This window comes from Pomacea canaliculata, linkage group LG4 (assembly GCF_003073045.1).
Source record: "Pomacea canaliculata isolate SZHN2017 linkage group LG4, ASM307304v1, whole genome shotgun sequence".
Taxonomy (NCBI): Eukaryota; Metazoa; Mollusca; class Gastropoda; order Architaenioglossa; family Ampullariidae; genus Pomacea; species Pomacea canaliculata.
In genome coordinates this window covers 5058302-5074683 of record NC_037593.1, presented here as the reverse complement: position 1 = coordinate 5074683, position 16382 = coordinate 5058302, and the positions used below count along the sequence as shown (strand labels likewise).

Below are 16382 nucleotides of genomic sequence, written 5' to 3'. Positions count from 1 at the left end.
ACAGACATAGTTGTGATATCGTTGTGTAACAAATTGCCAAGCATAGTCACACTTTCGACAGTGTGCATAAATAAACACACACACACACTTACACAAGTTCCAACTCTTCGAACATACAGACACATGACTGCACATATGCACGTGTTCGCTTCCTCTCAGACATATATAATAGTAATAATTCAGGGTAGACATACACGCTGATAGAAAAGGTGAGAGAGGGACTGGAAATCATGGACTCCTGTCCCGAAACATGAGGAGTTTGTTGTCGTAACATTGTGTACGCTAAGAAAATTGCGAACGACTTCAATGAAGTCATATATTAGTGCGACTGTCTGTGTGGCCACCCTAGGTTCCGTGTGTCACACCCTGACCCCTTCATTTGGTCCCCCGTCGTGTCCCGACCCTGTTCCCTCCTTTAGTTGTCTGCCTTGCGTCCCGTCCACCCCTCCTCCATTCTCTCTCCTCCACCCCATCTCGGTCCCTGTAGCTGCCTGTGTCGGTCTTATCGCCTCGTCTACCGCATTTTTGTCCCGAGTACTTTCTCAGTCGAGAAGAAAAGACGGTAAAGGCTATTAATAGCTCAGAAGGGCGTGGGTTAATTTACGGCACGAACTCCCAGGTACCACGTGATTCACCCGCGACCCGCCACTTTGTTGTCGTCGTCCTTGTTGATCGACTTTAGGTCGCTGACTTTCCCTGCCATTGCCTCACCTTAAAAACATTAAAAGACAAGCGACATGCAAATGATTTGTTCAGTCACGGGAGGGGTCTTCATTCCGAAGCTGGAGGTGTGGGTTGTTTGTCTGGCTGCCGGAGCCTCGTTCTGTTATGTATTCAATTACGTCATCCGCGCCTAAACGTGGCGGTAGGCGCGTGCATTGTCACACCTTATGTTGTAAGAGGCACGTGGACTTGACCAGGGCTGCTGATTTAATTGCTGCACAAGTTGTCGGAATGACGTTTCGCCGGATGTTGTGCATACCTGCACTGGGGCCCCGCCCTTTCCGGTCAGACGAAAAGCCGCGGAGGATGTCCCCTCCTACACACAAGAGGAGTGAGACTCGGAGAACATCAACTCCATTATCCTCCCCCAACCTGTCATCTACAGAAACCTTTTGTCTCGCTGCTTATCTTCATTAAGACTCACGCCGGTCAGGGACTAGCTGCGCGCCATGCACCTGTGCGAACTTCCGGCGTCTTACTCTTTCTGGACCTCGGCTAACTTCTTCGATGGAGAGTACTATGTCTGTGAGTTGTCCTCCTTTTCCTGCACGATCGGCTTTGCTGGGGTGGCGGGTGTCGTGAGGTTGGTGAGCGAACTTTGCAAAGCTGCTTCGGCTGGTGGTCTCTGTCCGCTTCGTCAAAAATTGTTTTTCTGTATATAATATAAAAAAAAACAGTCTCACGCCTTGTGTAAATGAGACTTTAATAATTTTTCAAATAAAGTATATACAGTAGGTTATTCGTTGCTGCAGTAATAAACATACAAATTTATTGTATTTTAATACAACCTAAGTTCATAATTGTTTTCAATAGGTAGATCATTAACTTCTCTGATCTCACCTGACTCACCTGTGACAGTTCGCTGCTCATGACACCTGGCGGGATTTGCTTTTTGTTTTGTTTTTTTTTTTCGTCACCGCGCACAGCACTACATTCTGTGGCTAGTGTAAGCGGTGTAGTAATTACATGTTGAGTCACCTAACTGACAGCTACACTCCAGATAAACAATCAAGTAGTTCACAGACTCGCGCTGCGTTGTTCTTGTTTGTTGCCTCTTAAACTTTTGAATGTAGTGCGTGGATGAGAGAGGGAGAATGGAGAGACAATGTGTCAGCGTAGGAGAGATTTGTGTAGGAGAGAGAGAAAGAATGTTTTTACGCATGCGTTTCCTTTTCTTTGTCCCACGTGACCCTGCGTGTAGCGGCCTTCTGTCAGATCTTGAAGACAGGGGCCATCCATCAGAAAGGTCCTCGCTTGTCCTGTCGGCGGCAAGAAAGGCAACCCCGACATATATCACAACGGTCTGAACAACCAGGCCTTAAATGGAAAGCTGTCGTGTCTTTTCACCAACCAACCCGAGGCTTAATGAGGGATGTCAAGGTTAATAAGTCGCCGGAGACTGCGCACATGAAACACGTGCAGTGCAGTGAAACGGTCCTGTGGGCGAGAGGGGCTAGGAAACCGCAGGGGCTGAGCGAGTTGAACGAGCATAATAATTCCTTGTGGAGAAAATACAATCTGTCTTGTCTAACTTCACTTATTTTTGATTAAGAATTGCTATCAGTTGTTCTGATGTCTTGCACACAGCACTCATAATTTTTTAATATTTTCTGTTGGAAGCTGCTGACAATAGACTCTGTCTAATTTACAATTTGAAGATTTTAATTATACTGTAGTGGGTTATGTGTGGATTTTAGAGTTTAAAGATATAAAATAAACCTAAAGAGATAAGATGATTTGTTCTGCTAGTTCTATACAGACGCACAATTCGTAAATAATCGCAGCTTTTGGTTTATTAACCTTCAAGTCAGGTATAGTGCTTAGTGATAAACTAAATGTAAAGCTACTGTGATATAGTTTGGATGGTTCAAGTTTATTTTATTACAAAACTACTATTCTTCTTAGAGTGTATATATACAACAATGGTATCGGTCGTTAAAGGTCATGAAATATGTTACAGATGATTCTGATCGTTTGCATCTATCATCGTCGTTTCAGATCACGGTGGTAACGCCAGAGGGCCAGAACAAGGCGTGGGAGGTAGCCCGCAGGACCAGCCACCTGATAACGACAGCAACAGTGTGTTATCCCCACCTTCACATCCACAGCAGCCGTCGTGGGCCACCATGGACGGACCTACCTACGCGTGTGACTACCTCGGGTACAACACCCTGTCCAAGCCGGCCACGGGAATCCAGATGTTGCAGCAGCCCATCAAGGAGCTGTATCTCAAGTTCCGCAAACACTTGTCCACTGGCGGGGGCCCCCGTCGCGCCTCCTTCAAGGTGACGCCTGCCGGCCTGCTGGTGGCTGTCGCGGACGGCAAGGAGCGCAGTGAGATGTTCTTTGACCTCAGCTCCATCAACTTCCTAGAAGCCGTGCGGTTCTCTGTGCTGGGCAGCGAGAAAAAACCTAAAGCTATCTTTGTGCCCATCGATGAGAGCCGGGGCCCCGTCAGCGACAAGACGGCCTTCAGCCTGGACAAGAATTTTCACTTCCTGATCAAGGCAGGCCACCATCCTCTCTTGGTCTGCGTCCTGCGCAGACCCAAAGGGGTTAAAATGCTGGACTGTCACGTGTTTGCGCTGGACACACCCGAGAACGCTGTGTACATCGCCTCCCTCGTGCAACGCCTGCAGCAGTCAGGAGGGAGCAGCAAGGACTTTCCGGTTGGCGCAGAACCCCGCCAAGATGGCGGCTTCAATCGAGGCGTCAAAGGCGACGTCATCAGAACAGAGTTTGGGGACTACTCGGTGTACAGAGGTGGTACAGGCGGTCCTCAGCCTTTCGAGTTAAGAGACGAGCACTTCAGAGGAGCAGCAGGAGACGGGAATGGAGGAGGAAATGGGGGCGGAATTCCTCCACAAATGGATTACCCGGGTAATAGAGGAGGGCACCCTAACCCGAGGGAGACGTACCCTGCGGAGAACGCAGATAGACCACGGTACGGGTGGTCCTATGACAAGCCGCAGAGTGGCGAGGACTACAAACGCGTGTCTGGACAATATATGGGCGACGGTCGCCCGATGAGCGGCGGTCAGATACCCGATTCCCCAACCCCCATCGGAGGAGACAGTCGCCAGTTCCCACGCGGAGACGTTCGACCTGGCGGCCAGTTTCCAGGTGACGGACGTTCGGCGGGAGACTTTCCTGGAGGGGCTGAGCGGCAGCCTGCTCGTGGTGGCTCCCTATATGACCATCTCGGAGGTCCCTACAGACGGCAGGAAATTGAGAGGTCAGAGGTCGCCCACGTTCGCGAACGGTCAGGGGACAGCACAGACAGCAGGCCCAGCTTCGATCGGAGCTCGGTTTCGGGGTCAGAGAGGATGGGAGGTGTTCGTCCTTACGACGATTTTGGCCCCAGCGGTCGAGGAGGATTTGGCGAGTCACGCGGATCTCAGCGGTCAGAAATGCCCCCCAGGGTGATGGACAAGCCCGTCTCGCCAGTTATGCGGCATCAGCCAAACGGGCAGCAGTATATGCCTGGAGGCAGCCCGATTCCAGGTCAAGGACGCCTGTCGCCACACCAGGGGGCGAGCCCCCTATGTCACCCACCTCCCCTTACGGACCAGGTGGCTCCGGGGAGTGCCTGGGAGCAGAATCTCTGAAGCTCCCGCCTTCTCCCTTTCCAACCGCGAGAGCCGCGGCGACGTGCCCGATGACCCGCAGGGCAACAAGCCGGTGGCTAAAGTGCCCCCGCACCTCAAGGGGGTCAAGGTCTTGCCCTCCAACTTCCTTGACGTCAAGCTTAAACCGAAGCCCAAGCAATCAGAGGAGACAGAAGGTGGGGGCTACGATAACCAAAAGAACATCATGGTGCAGTACAAGCAGCTGCAGGAAATGGAGGCCCAGGGTAATAAGGGCTTTGGCGATCCGGAAGTCGAGAAGCGCAGCTACAACAACAACTGGAACGACGACCTCAAGTCTGGGGGTGGTGACGTCATGTATCGCCGACACCCGGGCGACCCGGCGACCGCCGCTACATTGAAGAGTACTCGGCTGGTGGGGGAGACCAAGTACGGGAGGAGAGGGTACGACCCGCGTTACGATGAGGGCAGCGGAGGCCAGGCAGGGGGCAAGTATCGCCATAGTTCTCCAACCTACGGCGATCGCTTCGGCCCCAGCGACAACAGCGCCCCCGCGCAGGCCCCTGGCGCTCCTCCCGGAAACTGGCGCGCCACTTCCGCCTACGAGATGGGACAAGGCGGCTTCCAGCGTGGAGGACCCCAGCACGGACAGGGTGGTGGTCAGCTCCCATACGACATGGGACAGAACTACGACCGCGGGTATCAACAGCAACAGCAGCAACAACAGGGGTACGGGCGGGGAATGGTTGCCCCGGGCAACGCACCCAATGAAGAGGGACTGCAGGGGCGGAAGAAAGACGCGGAGATTGCCAACATGTTTCGAATTTCAGGTTGCAGGGGAGAGAAGACCCTTATACAACGGACAGAAGCAACATTGAGCAGGGTCTGGGTTACCTCCCCTGAGTGTCTGCTAGGAACTATTTCTGTAGAAACTGTTTATGTTTGTGGTTGGTCCCCATCCTTCCCATGCGTGAAGTCGGTGTAGTTGATACTCAGAAGACATAGCTACCAGACTATTTTCATTTATATCTATTATATATATGTTATTTCAAGCGATAAACAAGTAAACAAGAAGTTTGTCAATTTCGTCAGATGGTGAGATTGCTGTATAAAATGGAGATGCTGTATTTTTGTACATAATGTATTTTAATTGCAAAATATTTTAATTGTGTAACATCAGAGAACCTTAGGATTGCCGCTTGTTTGGTTTTTGTTTGTTTGGCTTTTTTTTTTTTTTTGCTTATATTTTGCACCTGTAAAAATAACTTTGAATGGCTGTAACAGGTTTGCTACAAAATATATGTACGTAAATATTTGTTGGTAATTTCGTTAACAGAAGCAATGCGCCGATGTTGTAACTTGCAGCAGGCTTTGGGAAGTAAGTCTGGGATTTATTTTCTTTTTTTGTTCGTGAAATATTAATCAAATATAATCCCGATTAAGAATTTAATTTCTTATAAAGAAAAAAAAAAAACGGCAGAAGATCAAAGAGAGCTTTTTAACATTAATATACAAAGTCAGTTATGAGTTTCTGAGTTGAGTAACCACGAATTAACGACGAAATTTCTTACCTGGATTGCATTATGTTTTGTAGATGTTACAGTGTATGTTAATATCTGTGTACATGTGTATAGTGTGTTGTAATATGTCTGTAGGTGTTTGTAGATAAGTGTATTTGTTTGTGTGTGTGAAAATGAGCGAGTCGGATCGAGAGACACTGAATCTCTGCAATTTATATTTTCTACTTACCCATGTCAGTAAGGTAGAAGGATTTGTAAGTAAACAAACAAATGTTTTCACAGAATTGCCTGTAAGGGACGTGCTGTGTGGCAAGACCATACCCTGCTTTATCTCACAAGGGTTTGACATAGCAACATATTTCTGACTCCATTCTATTGCCTATATCTACTTCTAACAGACGTAAACTACATAAGTATGCAAATGATGCCGCTCTTCTCTTTTCTCCTGTTTTATTTCAATCACAAAACTAATGCAACGTGCGGGTGAACGAGAGATGAACAGTGTGTTTGTGTGTGTGTTCAAAGGCCGTGGAGAAGAGATATGGGAAACAAACGCTGCCCTGCATCACTCTGGCCCGTCAGCGTGTAAATTATTGTTGATTCTTTGTTTACCAGCCGGTCGTTTTTGACTTGTGGGCGATCCTGTGATAAGAGAATTTCGGCCTTATATTTACTGCTGTTGCCCTGTCAACAAACACACGCCTCTTGGCACTTTCTTTCTGGCCTTGTCCATGTTTTACTGAAATTGTTTCTTGGTAAAAATATGTTGTCAGACATCCGACATTTCTCTCGCCCTTTTAAACTAATGAAAGTAAAGTTGATGGAGTAAGTAGATTACTTATATTGCAGCAGCTTGACCTTTTTTCATGTTTGGGTTAGGGTTTGGAGAACAGACTTTTGAAAGTGGAGATGTAGGCAATGAAGTCTGATTGGCTGGACCTTTGTAGCATGTCTGCGTCCCTCAACATGCTGTACGCACACTTCTATAATGCTACTGGCCATACAAGGAGTTCTTTTGCATGCAATGTTTGTGTGTGATGAACAAGACTGACAAACATTTACTCAGATTATTTTCTAGATATTTTTTGCTTGTTGCTAATGACTCATTGTCCTTCAAATCTGTTTTTGTACCATGTTGAGACTTCTGCTGCTTACTTTGTGTAGAATTGTAGGTAAACTGGTCACGTGACGGCTGAGTGAGGTGATGGCGGGGACCAGCCCTGACATGTTGTGTACATACATTTTCATGTTTTACCTACGTATACACAGTTGTAGCCCCTGCACCGCTGGCTGAACGTTGACTTGTATATGGGTGTGTCTGTGTTCTAATGTGGGTGTGTATATGATGTGTATATCCAGGGCTTAGTATTACAGCATGCGGTGTAGTGTGAATAATGCAGTGTAGTGTGTATAGTGTGCGGGTTAGTGTGAATAATGCAGTATAGTGTGACTAGCGCACTGTAGTGTGCGTAGTGTACATCAGGATAGTGAAATAAGCGTATTTCGACTAGGGACGTTTTAATTTTTTTTTATAGAAAAATGTATTCATAAATAAAAAATAAAAAAACAGAATATTTTAATGTACAGACCAACTTTATTTAGAAGAATGGAGGGAGCGTTTGACAAAAATATTCTTAGTCAAAGAGACTTTATACCCAATGTCCCCTGATGGACAGGTGAAGACATGCAGATGACCAGCAGAATTGTACATATTTAAATATAACCAGTGTTACAGATAATTTCCTTTGCTGACAAAATTGTCGTGGAAAATGCTTATCATGTTTTAACCATCCACAATTATTAGAACTTTGTTTCCTTTTAAAAATACACTTTGCCTTCAACACTGGTTTTATTACTTTGATGCGACACAGAAGATGGTCGAGTCCGTGCGTTGGCATGTGTGAGCGCGGTTCACTGCATGCTTGCACGCGTAAATGAGTAGGTTTGAGTGAGCAGAAAATGATAAGTTGATGTATTATAAATAATACTTTAACCTTCTACCAGCTAAACGCATGTTTGTTGAAGTAATATTAACACCCGTTGAGCGTTGAAAGTTCCGATCCTTAAAGAAACGATTCTAGATCTTATATTTCACTGATGTCATACAGAAATGAAGAAGTTTACTGTTTTCTGCGTTTCTTGTGAGCCTGGAACCCTATTTCCTTGGAGACATACTTGACCCAATTTTTTTAAAATATAAAACTCCAGTTCTGGAATTCTCTGCTTTTCTTGGATTTTTATTCTGTGCAAAGCCAGCTGGTTAGCGTCTGGAATGTTTGACATTTTGTGACGTTTTGAGGGACGTTGACATCTGGAATGTTTGACATTTTGTGACGTTTTAGCGTAGGCCGACGTCTGGAATGTTTGACATTTTGTGACGTTTTAGCGTAGGTTGACGTCTGGAATGTTTGACGTTTTGTGACGTTTTAGCGGAGGTTAATATCTCGATGCCCAGACAGGCGTTACATAAAGGTTCTATGGTTGATATGATATGATATTATATTAAAGCTTGCAGATAGAAGAAATTCTGTATTCGTTTGTAGACTTGAAAGTCTGTCGTCATCATTAACTGCACTAATATTAATGAATTAAAGTTAGTTCAATCTGTCTGCTGCAATTGTCAACTTTGCACACAGTGATTTCATCAGCTTTAGGGAAAATGATATTTTGAGTTCCGCAGACATATTGTCAAGAATGTGTGTCAAGATGTCTTAGTTGAGATAACTCACATAATTATAGGATTATTTGATGAAATGGACTACTCATAGTTTATATATAAAAAAAAACCAACTGATTTTGCTTGACTGTCCTATTTGTGTTTCTGTCATCAACGAAGATCTAATTTTGTTTATGTGCATGAAACTGTGACAACGTTTGTTGACAGGAATGCAGTAAACATTGTGTAACATGCAGTAAACATGGTGTTTTGTACATTCGTACCTTCACACGCTTACAAAGACTAATAGCAACTTGCATGTCTCCCTCACACAGTTAATTAAAAAACTACTCTTTCTTGATGTCAGCATCTTCACGGATATAAGGCTAGCCATCATGCTGGCATCACATCAGATGAGTTTATCTTTCGTCTTATCTTGTGTCTACTGAAGGCTCCGCTCCTGTACTGGAGATGTGTATCTCTGGACGCAGAAATATTTCTAACGGAAATTTAATAAAGCTCACTGTTAATGAACATTAACGACATTTGGTTTTGTTCATAGCGAAAGTGGAGAAACAGATGTTGATGTTGATAATGCTCTGACTTTTGTGTGTTGTTTCACTGCTTTTTTTATGCTGGATTTTTTTTCTTTTTTTTCTGTCAAAAACATTTCTGGTGGTGAGAATGCAACCGATACACACGTGTGTTGAACTTTACACCCAGAGAGGTCAAACATACATGCCATGCGTTTAGACCTGTATCCCGAGGACAAAGGAAGGGTTCATCCACCCGGAATTTGGTAAATAATATTTCTTACCAAGATGATTGCACTCTAGTGACATTTACTGACAGGATATTTACGAGCATTATAAAAGCTCAGGGAATACGAACACTCAGTTCAGTTCTGTAGTGTGGGTGTCATAGACCCTTGAATTATTGTGGTGTCATGTCTACCCCTTCTCTCACTTTGAATTCCTTTCGAATAGTCACGGGGTGCATTAGTAGAGACATTCCTTCGTATCTCATACACGGGTGTAAGTCGCTGTAAACGAATTAACGGAGTAAGATAATTTAAATAGACATCGTTCCCGAAAAGAAATTGGTTCTACACTTTGTGATATTCTCAGTTACTCATAAGACACGAATTACACACTAAAACACATATAGACATGGCTATAGATACATAAATACAGAAATCAATGCAACATAAATATATATAAATATAAACAAGTGTTCAGTTGTCCTGCCGACGTCAAAAAAAATCCGGCCGACTTCGCAGTTTTGACTCACCTGGTGATGTGCACGTGTGTCTAACGGTCGTGGAGTTCGAGTACTCTCGTCCTTGCAGTGAAGATAAACTAAGTATCCTCAGCGCAAACACACACCCTCCTACTCTAATCCTCAGTAGACTGTAGGCCAAGCCTCTACTCACCTGTAAGACGTGAACCTGCGTGAACCCAACAGTGAAAACACCTTGCTCACCTGAGTTTGAGCAAAGAGCGGTTAATAAGCAAACAAGTTTGTTTTCAACAGGAGAGAGTTGAAGGACTGCAGTTAGAGTTTCACAGGTGAACCTGGAGTCGTCGCCATGCAGCATCAAATGTTACTATGGTTACAAAAGTGTTGTCATACAGGAATATCTGCAAAGCTAAAGTCTCATGTCCACAATGTGCAAACCTGTTACACTCACACACACACACACACACGCACTCTTAATCATAGACTGTCGGGTATTAACATCGGAGTAACTCTCAAATCAACCTCATTGTAATCAATCGTGAGACGACAAGTCCCGTACTCTGAGGTTATGAAAGAAATGTCAGTCATCTGTGACGAAGGACGATGACATTTACTCACGAGACACAGTGAAGTGGGGGGGGGAGCACGGGGAGGGGGAGGCGGGTCAAATGGGGTCAGGGTGACGGAGGAGACTACAAGTCCCCGCCAAAAGTTGTCGGGTCAGCGACCATCATACGCAGATGATCACGTGGAGTTCGGTCGTACATCAGTGAGTACGGGTGGGGTGGGAGGAAGGAAGGGGGAGTCGGCGCTCCATGTAGTCCCAGACCTCTGCACGTGATACCCGGCAGTTGTCGACACAGGAGACTGCACAGATCAGAAGTTGTAATCAGAGATTACTCTGACCTTTCATTCTAAAGCTTGTACACACGTCACCGAGGGTCGTGTAGCATCAGGTTACACTCGTCAAGATCCTGGCTGGCGGAAGGACATAACTTTGCACGTCACTAGTAGTCCGACAGTTTTTTAAATCTTAATGCGCAAAACTCATGTCCTCCACACAAAATAATTAAGTCATTTGTCATTCGTTCGTTCATTTCCATGAACACTTATAAAAAGTAATTACTGAAAAATGTCTGAAAAACTACTGAATTTTTTCTGAATTTACACGCATTCGGCCGTGTATCATATTAAAAAAAATATTTTAATGATCCATAAACTATAATTATTTTACAATCTCACAATCTTTCCTCCGCTTTAGTGTGTAGGTATTTATTTACACTTTCTAGAAGTTTCTGCCAATTTGATACAATGTGTCGTCTGCCCTGCATACACATACTATTGGCTAGTAAATTATTTCCCTTGCATACACCCTGAACCTTTCCCTGCGCATTACCTCCCCTTTCCCCTACTCGTGCAAAAAAATCACATTGCACTATAATTATCAGAGACATCCTAACGATGACCGACACTTCCTGTCCCTCGCTGACGTCACACAGCCCACCACAACCTTATCACCGCTGTCACAGCCTGTAAACGGTTTGAGTTTAGAGCAGCTCCGACTTGTCTTAAATTTCAGTTGGAAAATCAAACTGAACATTCTGATGAAATGTCCATGCGCTGAACCGAAAAGTATTAGAAGGTGTTTACATAATTGCTATTTTAAAAGTTTTCAGGTTATGTACCAGGATCAAACAGACTCTAGTCATAATACCCCGGGTGGCCAAGTCAGACACAACGTTCACAGCAGCCAGCTGTAGAGATGGACAACAAATAACGGGTAGACAAAGGGGAGAGGAGAATGTTTTCATTAGGGAGAGGCAGAGGAGGTTGGCAATAAAGGACTAGCTGCGGCCATGGAGAACTCAGGGTGGGTTGTGGGTACCCAGCACCGTGTGTTGTGAAAGTATTAGCTTGGGTTGTGAAAGTCAGCTTCAAAGCCCACCACTTAAAAAAGTGTCTTTCATAATCGTTTTCCACTCCTACCCAGCCCTAACCACAATCCATCATTCCTCGCCTTTACAAGCCTTATTTTATTCATCGTCAAAAGTTTTCAAGCATCTGGAAAGAATTTGTCAAAGTTCTCCATGGTGAAGTGACAGCAGGCCGTGGGCTGCAGCACTATGGTGGTGTTTAAAACTTTGGCTCACATTTACTTTTTAATGGATTTTTTCTTTTCTCTTTCATACAGTAGTGGGTGGTGCTGAAACACGTTAATGATGTGTGTCAAATCTTAAATAGGTTAAGCGTACGCAGGTAAGGTCTATATCACTGCAAGAATTTCTAGCTACCCGGGGTGCGCAGTCGCGACGGCAGGACGCTCGGTGCTGCAACTCATGCGCGTCCGCTCCAAATAGAAGGAACAAGTCTCGAGGAGATTGTTTACAAACAGTTTTGAAGGTCGTGTCAGCGGTGGATTAACAATCAATGGAATGTATAAATATGTATTGACTATTAAACTAAATACACAGAAAGACCTTATAAGTAAACAAATATCTTTTTATAGAAGAAGAAACCCACTTCCCCTTAAAAAAAACAATCATGAGTTAAATTATGAATTGGGTAACTACAGACATATGAAGGGGAAAACGTACACAGCAATAAAGAACCAAGTGAATAAGAATAAAAATAAAACACAAGACCTGTACATATATATACCCGTGCAAACAGGAATAAGTACAAATAAGCCAAAGACCTGTACAAGTGAGTCTGAAACGCAATCTGTACAAACAAATAAATATTTACTTATAAATCATCGTAAAATTATCATAAGGCTTGTACAGATAAATCAAAGACTTGTACAGATGATGTTCAGACCGAAACATATACTCACAACCTTCAGAGACAAATAAAATATTACATATAAACCAAAGACTTGCACAATGTAACACAAAAGCAGCACAGATAACCACAACCTGTACAAAACGAACACAATCATCATGAAGGAATCGGCGACCCTGGGTCTAGCTGCACATGTTTCTAAAACTTTAATTGTCCTTAAAGAAACAGATTTCTGAAAGTTTAAAAAAATTCGCTCGTAGTCATCACGAGCACATACAAAAAATGTGCTGATGGGAATGAAAGCCATGTTTGAGCAGTTTTATTTTATTTTAAAAGCAGTTTAATTTTAAAAAGTTTAAACTGTGTTTCCCATCGCGTTTCGATAAAACTTATTATATATATATAAGGCCTAAACGTTTTTAAATTAAAAATGTGAGAGCAGTGGCCCCTGTACAAGCAAAAAGTTGCACTCTTCATTCAATCCTGAAATTTTCTCTCCTGTCCTTCTTCTATCTATCCCAGACTTGCTTCCTCCCACTTCCATTCTCTTCATTGTCTTCCTTTAACTTTTCTCTCTCTCATGCACATCCACAAAAACAAATAAACACACACAAGCTAACGCAGGACACTAAGTAATCCTCACAAATCGCTATTACATGCATGTCAGAAAAGATTGGCAAGGTTTGATATTAGCACATCACAACATGTCAATATTATAATAACAAGGTGCGAAGGTCTTTTCATATGTCAAACTCTGATACACCAAACTCAACTTGAACGTAGTCTCGTTCCGCGCGAATTCAACGTTAGTTCAAAAGAACCCCTTGAGGTCTGGCAAGTCCCCAGAGCGATCCTGACAAGGCTTTCAATGAATACTTCGATACTCTGCCCTCTGAAGACGATGACTCATGTCTGGATCTTGCCAGTGGAACAGGTTTTGCCTCGGTGATACGGACCGAGGGTGTTGAGGAGCATTTCTTTTCTCCGATTCTTGCGATATTTTGTGATGTTCTTTCAGTTTCTTTTACTTCGCACTCATCTTTATTCTGGTTACAGAAGCGATGCCATTTCTTTTGCAAGCAGTATGTATGCAGACTGCAAATATCTGCTTCAAAGAAAGGATTCCTCGGGCGCTCTCCTACTTCAAACAAAGTCCCGAGGCTGCAAAAGTGCATGGTGTTTGGGATTTTGTTTAGCTCGTTTACCCTTCTTTGAGGAGTGAAAACCGGCGGGTGGAGTGTTTATTGAAGAAAGCAGTTTGTTAACTTTACCCAACTTTACTTTAAAGAAATTCTTACATTTAAATCCATCATGCTGATTCTGTCGTTGTGGCTGAGAGAGACTAAAAGAAGTAAATGCGAGACATGTTTGTGTTTTGTTGAATTACTGGCGGTTTCTGTGGGGTGGGGAGCGAGAAGGACACAAGATCTTAAACTTTCGTCTTAGTGAGAAAGTGTAGTGAGAAAGGAGGTAAGTGTCCGTAAACTCCAGGTGGATAACAGGTATAGACTCCAAGGTGAAGGAGAAGACCGGCTGTGCTCTGGGGGACCTTCTGTCGGGGAGCATGACCAGCACCGTTGGCGTCAGTTGACCCAAGCTGTGTCCCCTACGACTAGTACCTCAGTTACCTGTCAAGGGATGAGAACAAAAACAAGAAAAACTACAAGAAACAAAAAAATAAAACAACAAGAACAAAAACAACAAAAAGGTGGATAAAATGTAAGCCTTATACGCCATCGTGGGTACAGAATAAGTCTGTACACTCAAAAGTGAATTATCTTAATGCAAAAATAAATTTAATACTCTGTCTGGGCACTCTACAGTGGTTAAAAATTATATCTTTAAGAAGTATGTCTGTACACTACAAATGGCCAAACCATATTGTACACTGCTCAGAGGTTAAAAGTATGTCTGTATACTTCACAGGAGTAACAACATGTCTCGACTGGTACACCCTTGATTAACCATCCAGAACTAACCACTTGCTTCAGACACCCACCCGACTCTCCAAGCAGTTATACCCGTATCACTTGCGCTTGGCGGGGCAGGCAATGCCCCGGGGGGTCGTGAAATAAGCATTCACCTGTCACCTGTGCCACACACTGCTTTCAATAGACTGAATTATGTTGCGCTCTGTTCTTTGAAGCTTAATACATTTTTTTTAAAGTTTTTTTTCGATTATAGCGGTTGACCTGAGGAACGACCTATAAAACTGAATTTTGACTTTGGTGTTTCTTCCTCAGTGCGTATTCATGTCTTTATTCAGCGATGGAAACAATGAGGAGGCTTCAGTTGTCAGCTCGGCTTTTGACATGTTCTGTCCCGAGTAGGTATTTACTTCGAAATGTAAACATTCCTATCGACACAAACAAAACAAGTAGACACCATATCCATAGCAAACGCAGTTTCCAATATGATTTCCTACGGATTTACCAGGATTCGAACTGAAGAGGAATCAACCCTGACATCCATAAACCTTCAGGACCTGAAGCCACCAGGACACGAGACTCAAACATAAAGTAGCGTTAATATCAGCAGACAAACAAAATTAACAACAATACACCAAATTTCAGGTGAGCTTTCAAACAACAAACCGATCAGATAAGCTTTCACAAATCCTCAAAATAAACATTTAAAAACTCACAAAAACTAGAAAAATGACTGCTGATCAAATGCTTCATAAGGACAACTTTACCTGTGTCTTCCACAGAGACCGTTAAAGCACTGTTGGCGATGTTTTGACATGATGCTTTGAAAGTTGTGGTCAAGTACTGATAATGACTAGAAAGGCAGCCAGTATGTGCAAACAACAACAACAACAACAACAACAACAACAACACAACTTCAATTACTATTAGCCGCGAGTGGAGGATACATGCTTTTTCAGCAGGGAGACAAGGGCTGAGATGAAGCAAAAGTAAATTATTCTGGTTTTATTTTAATAATTTTTAAAAAGTTAAAAATAACGATAAAAATCTCCCTTGGAGAACTTTCACACATGATTATGCAACATTACATGTCTGGAGAAGAAAGAGTCCCAGCAGGTGAGGACAAAGGACATTTTACGAGCACACTGACAAGTGACAGTTATTGTCAAGAAGTTTGTCATCTCACACCGAGGCTGCCCTTATCATCACACAGCTTAATGCACTTCTCCTTAATGCAATGCTCTTCTCATTAAGACTTAGTGAATATAAAATAATAAGCATTTAAATCAAAGTTTCTTACTTAGCAGCTCTGTAAATGTTTCTAACATTTTCAAAAACAATCCTCTTGTTCGCTTTCATTTATTCTTTAGCTTTAATATTCCATTTTAAACCTATTTTTAAAAGTATTTTCTTCTCAGTCCTGGGGTCGCTTGGGTCATTAGCGGATTCAGTTTCCCAGGCTTCAGTCCCATGATCAACTTTTCTTCGATAAGGCCTGCGTAACCTGTCAGACAAATTCTCTCAAAGACTGCTGCTGACAGACCAACCCAAGCGTTTATAACGAAGTTGCCCGTGATGAAACAAAATGGATATCCTTTCCAAAAAAATGTTTAAAAAAAACGTAAAGTAAAATTTCAACTTCTTATTAAATAAAAATATTTATTTCAAAACAACTATGAACAAATAATTGCATAAACTCTCTAAGTGCCCTTAGTCAAAGGTAGTATTTTTACCTGTTGATATAGTTATGAAAATATTTCAATAACCTGTTTCTCTTCATCGTTGTGGAGTTCTAATGAAAACGAGAAATGTAAAAGTGGAGAAATAAAATACAGTATATGTCAAATACATTGCAAAATAAAACAGAAGAATACCAGGAGAAGAAAAAAAAGGAAAGAATAAAACAGCTGTAAAAGCGATGAAGTATGCAGAACATGTGAAACTGTGA

The 16382-nt window shown here is 43.1% G+C and overlaps 1 protein-coding gene across 1 annotated transcript; it reads left to right on the top strand.

Moving 5' to 3' along the window:
• The first annotated feature begins 549 nt into the window (after window positions 1-549).
• Window positions 550-9022, top strand: LOC112562037 (pro-resilin-like). The gene is given in 3 exon segments (XM_025235003.1): window positions 550-1248; window positions 2722-4172; window positions 4174-9022. Coding segments are annotated over 3 exon segments (2649 nt in total). The 5' UTR covers window positions 550-1172; the 3' UTR covers window positions 5296-9022.
• Window positions 9023-16382: the final 7360 nt, after the last annotated feature.